At 50.3% G+C, this 7,719-nt stretch overlaps 1 protein-coding gene across 1 annotated transcript; it reads right to left on the bottom strand.

The window, feature by feature from the left end:
* Positions 1–335: 335 nt before the first annotated feature.
* LOC146504546 (uncharacterized) lies at positions 336–5,206 on the bottom strand. The gene is made up of 4 exons (XM_085131078.1): positions 4,908–5,206; positions 4,715–4,859; positions 4,285–4,653; positions 336–3,687 (listed from the first exon to the last, which is right to left on the bottom strand). The coding sequence occupies exons 1-4, from the start codon at positions 5,204–5,206 to the stop codon at positions 1,816–1,818; spliced, it is 2,685 nt and encodes an 894-aa protein (XP_084987204.1). The 3' UTR covers positions 336–1,815.
* Positions 5,207–7,719: the final 2,513 nt, after the last annotated feature.

The raw sequence follows: 7,719 nt of genomic DNA on the forward strand, positions 1-7,719 counted from the left end.
GTGAGTAAAGCTGTGGTGCTGGGTAGCCTGTCATTTCCAGACAGTATAAAAGCAGATTCATTCATGATTCATGATTTAATTTCAGGTGAAATAAGATTAATTAGGCTTTCCTGCCATTTGTGTCATCGGTGTATTCTCGCAAGCCTCTTTATGTGTTTTTAAATCAGAATTGTCTGGGCAGTTGCAGGAAGTGTCATCACACTTGGCTTCTATTATGCGGCGCTAATGAATTTCATATGAAGCATTTTCCTTTCCAGCTCATGCCTCTGAAAGCAACAAAAACAGAGTGTAATCTTATATTATATATTTGTCACGGATAATGGAAAAATGCAGACTCAGTCGCGGAGCTCTGGGTGCAATGTACACAGTGCGTTTATTTACAGTGCCCAAAAAACAGTTTCAAAACACAAAGTGAAGTGCAAAGTCCAACGGTGATCTTCTCCAAACTCCCAGTGGTGCGCAGGCGAGTTCCCAAAGTGACATCCAAGTGTGTGTTCTCCTCCAATAGCTTAACCCCACGGGCTCCTTCTCTTCAACCTCCAGCTCTGTATCTTTTCCTCCTACAAATAAGCAAAAACACCAAGTGAGGGGGCTAGCCGGCTAAGGCTAAGCTACAAGTCAACAAACACTTCACTACCAAGCTTCCAGTACAATCCAGCGTCGACTGCCATCTGGACACACAGTTAAATACCTCAGCCCACAACGAAGGATGATCAGTGACAGCTGGGTGGCAAATTAGGTGCAGGTGTGTCAGCCACTGGGTAGGGGAGGAGGAGAGAGAGAGAGAGAGAGAAACACACACACACACACACACACAGAGGCAGGTTGGCCCCCGGGAAGGACCGTCCGACCATGACAGTACCCCCCCTCTAACGGGAGCCACCGGCGACCTACGAAACTTGTCAGGGTGCCGACGGCGGAACTCTCTCACCATACCGTGATCGAGAATTGCAGACCGCGGCACCCAGGAACGCTCTTCCGGACCGTACCCCTCCCAATCCACCAAAAACTGGAAGCCCCTACCGCGGCGCCTGGCGTCCATTATGCGAGTAATGGAGTACGCCGGAGCGCCAGCGATATCCCGGGCGGGTGGCGGGGGCCCGGGAGGCGGGCACAACGGGCTGGTCCGGACCGGCCTAATTTGAGAAACATGAAACACGTTGTGTACCTTCATGTTGCGCGGGAGGGCCAGTCGGACAGTCACTGGATTCAGGACGGCTTGCACAGAAAAGGGTCCAAGGAACCGGGGGGCCAGCTTCTTGGACTCAGTCCGCAGAGTGATGTTCCTAGAGGAAAGCCATACCTGCTGGCCCACCCGATAGGCCGGTGTAGGGACGCGGCGGCGGTCAGCCAGTCTCTTGTTTTGTGCACTCGTACGCAGTAGGGCCGCTCGAGTCGCCTGCCAGATCCGTCGACAGCGCCTCATGTGATGTTGCACGGAAGGTACGGCCACCTCTCCTTCCGTGATGGAGAGGAGTGGGGGTTGATACCCCAGGGATGCTTCAAAGGGAGAGACACCCGTAGCGGCCGACGTGCTAGAGTTATGGGCATATTCGGCCCACGCCAACTGCTCACTCCACGACAACTGGTTGGAGGAAACGATGCAGCGCAGCATGGCCTCCAGCTCCCGGTTCGCTCGCTCAGTCTGCCCATTAGTCTGCGGGTGGAAACCAGAAGACAGGCTGACCTGGACCCCCAGCTCGGTACAAAACATCTTCCACACTCGAGAGGTGAACTGGGGTCCACGGTCAGAAACAATGTCCAGAGGAATGCCGTGAAGGCGGAAAACATGCTGGGTCAAGAGCTGGGCAGTCTCTAGAGCGGTGGGAAGTTTGGTAAGGGCAACAAAATGGGCAGCCTTAGAAAAACGGTCAATGATGGTGAGTATAACAGTTTTACCAGAGGACGGAGGGAGGCCAGTGATGAAGTCCAGAGCGACGTGCGACCACGGCCGTCTGGGGACAGGCAGTGGTCTGAGGAGTCCCGATGGAGGGGAGTTGGACGTCTTATTTCGGGCGCACACAGGACATGCGGCCACATACTCCCGGATGTCCTGAGAGAGAGAGAGGGCCACCAAAACAGTCTTTGTAAAAAGGTGACAGTACGGTTCCTGCCCGGATGGCAGGTAAACCGTGCGGTGTGTGCCCAGTGGATGACCTTACCCCTGACCGCTGAGGGAACGTACAATCTACCTGCTGGACCGGTGCCGGGGTCGGGATCTTGTCGCTGAGCATCTCGGACCACCCTTTCTATCTCCCAGGTGAGGGTCCCCACAATGCATGAGGCCGGCAGGATGGGCCTCTCCTTCTCCTCGGGGTCCGCGTCTGGCGCGAACTGGCGTGACAAGGCGTCTGGTTTTGTATTCCGGGACCCGGGCCTGTAGGTAATGGTTAGGTTAAACCGTGCAAAAAACAATGCCCACCTGGCCTGTCGGGCGTTCAGGCGCTTAGCCGCTTGGAGGTAGGCGAGGTTCTTGTGGTCGGTCCACACGATAACAGGATGTTCGCTCCCCTCCAACCAGTGCCGCCACTCCTCCAGCGCCAACTTGATGGCAAGAAGCTCCCGGTCGCCCACGTCGTAATTCCTTTCAGCATGAGTGAGCCGACGGGAGAAAAATGCACAGGGGTGTAGTTTACCTTCCTTGCGCTGAGAGAGAACTGCCCCAACTCCTGAATCAGAAGTGTCCACTTCCACCACGAACGGCAGGGCGAGGTCAGCTTGGGCCAGGATGGGGGCCGAGGCAAACAGACTCTTGAGACGGTCGAATGCTTGCTGAGCTGCTGGAGACCACAGGTACGGCTGTTTGGGTGATGTAAGTTGTGTGAGAGGCAGTGCTACCTTACTGAAGTCCCGGATGAAACGTCTGTAGAAGTTGCTGAATCCCAGAAAACTTTGCAACTTCCTCCGGGTGCCGGGCACAGGCCACTCCAACACAGCTTTGACCTTAGCCGGGTCCGCTCGCAACCGGCCCTGTTCAATGATGAAACCCAGAAAAGAGACAGTTGAGGCATGAAACTCACACTTCTCCGCTTTACAAAACAGCCGATTCTCCAGCAGGCGGCGCAACACCAGTCTCACGTGCTTAACATGCTCAGCTCTGGATCTGGAGAAAATCAGAATGTCGTCAAGGTAAACAAACACGAAGTGGTTCAAAAAATCTCGTAGAACGTCATTTACCAGGGCTTGGAAAACGGCAGGGGCGTTAGTGAGTCCGAACGGCATTACCAGGTACTCGAAGTGGCCCAGATGGGTGTTGAAGGCCGTCTTCCACTCGTCCCCCTCGCGGATGCGGACCAGGTGATAAGCATTGCGGAGATCAAGTTTGGTGAAATGGGTGGCTCCTTGAAGGAGTTCAAAAGCTGAGGCGAGCAGAGGTAGAGGATATTTGTTTTTGATAGTGATCTTGTTCAGTCCCCGATAGTCAATGCAGGGGCGCAGGGTCGTGTCTTTCTTTTCAACAAAAAAGAAGCCTGCACCCAAGGGAGAGGTGGAGGGACGGATGATGCCTGCTGCCAGGGAGTTGGTAATGTAGCGCTCCATAGACTCGCGCTCAGGTTTCGAGATACTGTAGAGTCGGCTAGTGGGCAAGGGGGCGCCTGGGAGCAAATCAATCCCACAGTCGTACGGACGGTGGGGGGGCAGCGATTGGGGCGATCTAGGTCGAGTCTTCTTTGCTAAAGACTCGACCTAGATCATGATATTCGGCGGGCACGGTTGACAAGTCGGGGCGAGTGGGCGGCCCCGCAGGGTCGTCTGACATGCAACCCGGCACTGCAGAGCGTAAACACTGCTCATGGCAATGGGTGCTCCACCCCACGATACATCCCTTGGCCCAATCGATCTGTGGATTGTGTCGCTGGAGCCAGGGGAATCCCAAAACTAAGGGTGTGTCAGGTGCCTTGAAGAGAAACAGGAACATCTGTTCAGTGTGATTGCCGGAGAGAGTGAGTGTGATTTCTTGAGTGCGGTGAGTGACAGCAGCTAAAGGCCTGCCATTAAGCGCTGACACCTTGAGCGTTTCAGGGAGAGGAACAACAGGCAAACCCATCTTGTTGGCCAAAGCCTCATCCAAAAAACTTTGTTCAGCTCCCGAGTCTATTAGTGCATCACAAGAATGGGTGCGGGAAAGAAACCGTAATTTAGCGGGGCAGCTGAGGTGGAGGAATGTATTCACCGGCGCACCCGTCAGTATCCCCACCTTTACTGACGGGCTGAGTCTTTTAGCCGTGACGGACAGGCGTCCGCAAAATGCCCCTTCTTCCCGCACACAAAACACTCACCCACCAGTTGTCTTCTGCTCCGGGTGAATTTAGTCCGTCCCAGCTGCATGGGTTGCTCCTCGTCAGCAGGTGAGTCCGGTCCCTCCTCTCTCCACTCGAGAGACGGGAGTCCAGTCGGAACTCCTACACCCCCTACTGACCGTCGCCCATCTCCAGTCCGCCTGCCAAACTCCCGCATATGGTCGTCTAGACTTATACACATGTTAACCAGGGCACTTAACAATTTAGGAAGCTCTTTAGTGGCCAACTCACGTTTGACATTCTCATTTAAGCCGTTTAGGAATGCTCCTCGGAGCGCCTTTTCCTCCCAGCCCGTCTCCTTGGCCAGGATCCAAAAGTCCACGGAGAAATCTGCCACGCTCCGCCGGCCCTGCTTTAAAGTAAACATGCGATGAGCAGCACTGTCAGGGTTAGATCCTTTGTCAAACACACACCGAAATTTGCTCAAAAAAATCACTATATGAGATGGAGGGTTGTGCGCTCAGGACTGCTTGAGCCCATAGTAGTGCTCGTCCGGTCATGAGCTCCACCATGAGGGTGATCTTGGCAATATCAGGGGCATAAGCTCGAGTCTGCTGCCTAAAAATTAGAGAACATTGAGTCAAAAATCCCCGGCTTTTGTCCAACTCTCCACTGAATTTTTCAGGTACAGGCAACGTGTGTTCTCGCTGAGGGGGAGGTGGAGATGGAGGAAGGGGACAGGCCGCTGCTAGATTTAGAAGCTCCACTGGTGGTTGTGCAGGGGGCTCTGGTGGTTGAACGGGTGCTCTAGGTGTAGCAAGCAACATACCTTTCAGTTCAGATACCACCTGTAGTAGCGCGGACTGCTCCTCGGCCACATGCTGCAGCATCTTTTCATGCCGCTCCAACCGTTCAGCTTGAAGCGCGAGCTCGCGCTGGACGGGGGTTGAGTCCGCTGAGTCCATTGCTGGCTGGATTGTTCTGTCACGGATAATGGAAAAATGCAGACTCAGTCGCGGAGCTCTGGGTGCAAAGTACACAGTGCGTTTATTTACAGTGCCCAAAAAACAGTTTCAAAACACAAAGTGAAGTGCAAAGTCCAACGGTGATCTTCTCCAAACTCCCAGTGGTGTGCAGGTGAGTTCCCAAAGTGACATCCAAGTGTGTGTTCTCCTCCAATAGCTTAACCCCACAGGCTCCTTCTCTTCAACCTCCAGCTCTGTATCTTTTCCTCCTACAAATGAGCAAAAACACCAAGTGAGGGGGCTAGCCGGCTAAGGCTAAGCTACAAGTCAACAAACACTTCACTACCAAGCTTCCAGTACAATCCAGCGTCGACTGCCATCTGGACACACAGTTAAATACCTCAGCCCACAACGAAGGATGATCAGTGACAGCTGGGTGGCAAATTAGGTGCAGGTGTGTCAGCCACTGGGTAGGGGAGGAGGAGAGAGAGAGAAACACACACACACAGGCAGGTCGCCCCCCGGGATGGACCGTCCGACCATGACAATATTATGAATATTATATGTTTTTCAGAACAAATCCACTGTTCAATAAGGATCCTTGAGTCAAAGCAAGACGTAGTTTATACTCAGTGGTGTGGCTCTGCACTGTGACCCCCCCTCCCTGTCATTGGTCTATGTGGAAACCATATTTAACCATCTGATGTGAGACTGCAGAGCTGTGGAGGCTCTTCAGCTAGAAGATTAACTAAGAATAACATAGCTTCATGAGAGCAGAAACTGAAGGAAACAGCAGGAGCCGGATTACATTTACAGTAATAATGTGATCAGGACCAGTGTTGGTCCAGTTACTTAAAATAGTAATTAGTTACTAATTACTGATTACTTCTCCAAGAAACTAATACTGTTACTTTACTGATTACTTATTTTCAAAAGTAATTAGTTACTTTATACTTAGTTACTTTTTTTTAAAGATACACAACCTGAATATGTAACAAAGCAACAGACCTTTCAGCCCAATTCTTTTTTTCTGTATTTGCATCATATAAAACTGAATCAAGTGAAAAAGTCTGTTTAATTTTTTTATGAGTTTTAATCTTTTAACTTTATGCAAATCAAACAAAACTTAAATTATTTGCAACGTTCTCCGGCTGGAATAAACGTGTTTAACATTGAAACCTGTTGTCTGCATGTTCCAGCAGATAAAATAAAATCATGTTTTGTGTTTGCACGCTTTCAAGTAGATGCAAGTAAAACACAGTAAAAATAAAATCAAAGACTCAGCAGCTCTTAAATCTACTGTCACCTGTTTAGCAGGAGTGGGGCGGATGGAGGTTTGCCCACAGCGGTCATGTCAGTGGGGGGGTCCGGGGGTTTCTCTGTGAATGTCACGTTGCCGTGGCAGCGTGCTCGCCGCTCGCTCAGATTTGAAGTTTAATTTTTTGCTGTAGAAAGACGTTTTCTGCAGAGTGAGCAGAGTGAGCAGCAGACGCTAATGTTTGTGTCACTTTTTACAGAATCAAACTCAAAGTAATGTGATTACTTCCACGCTGTAAACGCCGCACGGTCGTACTCTCTCCATCACTCCATGTTATCCATTGTTGATCTGCACACGTCTTTTGCTGCCACGGACGCCGCACGCTCGCACGTCACTGTCATGAGACGCTCACAAACAAAATCACAGTTTAGTAACGCAGTAACGCAGCGTGCTGCTTTAGTAATAGTAATCTGATTACTTTATTGCAATAGTAATCTCTTACTTTACTCGTTACTTGAAAAAAGTAATCAGATTACACATTACTGCCCATCTCTGTTTATGACATTAATAACAATAAACAAACTAAAACATTTAAATGTAGTTGTTATCGAACACGTGTTCCTCTCCTGACTTTAGTTTCTCACTAAAAACAGTAACATTGTAACAGTAACAGTAACAACTAAAACCAGTAACATTGTAACAGTAACAGTAACAACTAAAAACAGTAACATTGTAACAGTAACAACTAAAACCAGTAACATTGTAACAGTAACAGTAACAACTAAAAACAGTAACATTGTAACAGTAACAACTAAAAACAGTAACATTGTAACAGTAACAGTAACAACTAAAAACAGTAACATTGTAACAGTAACAGTAACAACTAAAAACAGTAACATTGTAAATGCTGTGTTGATCCACAAAGAACTACCTGGAGTTAAACCAAGTAAAGCTCAGTGAGAACAAGATGTGATGTTTAGCTTTTCTTCGTCATCTCCTCAGTGTTGACTTAGGTAATACCCGCGCCTGAAATGTGCAAACACTGCTCAGCACGGCTACACTGTTTCCACCCAGTGTGTCTCAGTACCATAGCAACCTGCCGATGGGGGTGCTGTTGGCTGCAGGGAGCAGGGTCTGCTGACAGATGTTGTCGGGCTGAAGAGATGGTGAGGGCTGGGGGCTGCAGGGATGCGTGCGCTCACCTGCCCACTTACTCACAGCTCCCGAAGGGGAAACACTCTGCTGTGTTGATGTC

Source organism: Neolamprologus multifasciatus, chromosome 14 (genome assembly GCF_963576455.1).
Source record: "Neolamprologus multifasciatus chromosome 14, fNeoMul1.2, whole genome shotgun sequence".
Taxonomy (NCBI): domain Eukaryota; kingdom Metazoa; phylum Chordata; class Actinopteri; order Cichliformes; family Cichlidae; genus Neolamprologus; species Neolamprologus multifasciatus.

Bases quoted from the DNA above. Each gene is read 5' to 3' on its own strand.
- LOC146504546 (XM_085131078.1), bottom strand. From the start codon at position 5,206: ATGGACTCAGCGGACTCAACCCCCGTCCAGCGCGAGCTCGCGCTTCAA. The intron at 4,654-4,714 runs GTGTGTGTTTGA...TTTACTTTAAAG, and splicing joins ATTTTTTTGAGCAAATTTCG to CAGGGCCGGCGGAGCGTGGC. The intron at 3,688-4,284 runs GTGGGTGAGTGT...ATCATGATCTAG, and splicing joins CCCGGAGCAGAAGACAACTG to GTCGAGTCTTTAGCAAAGAA.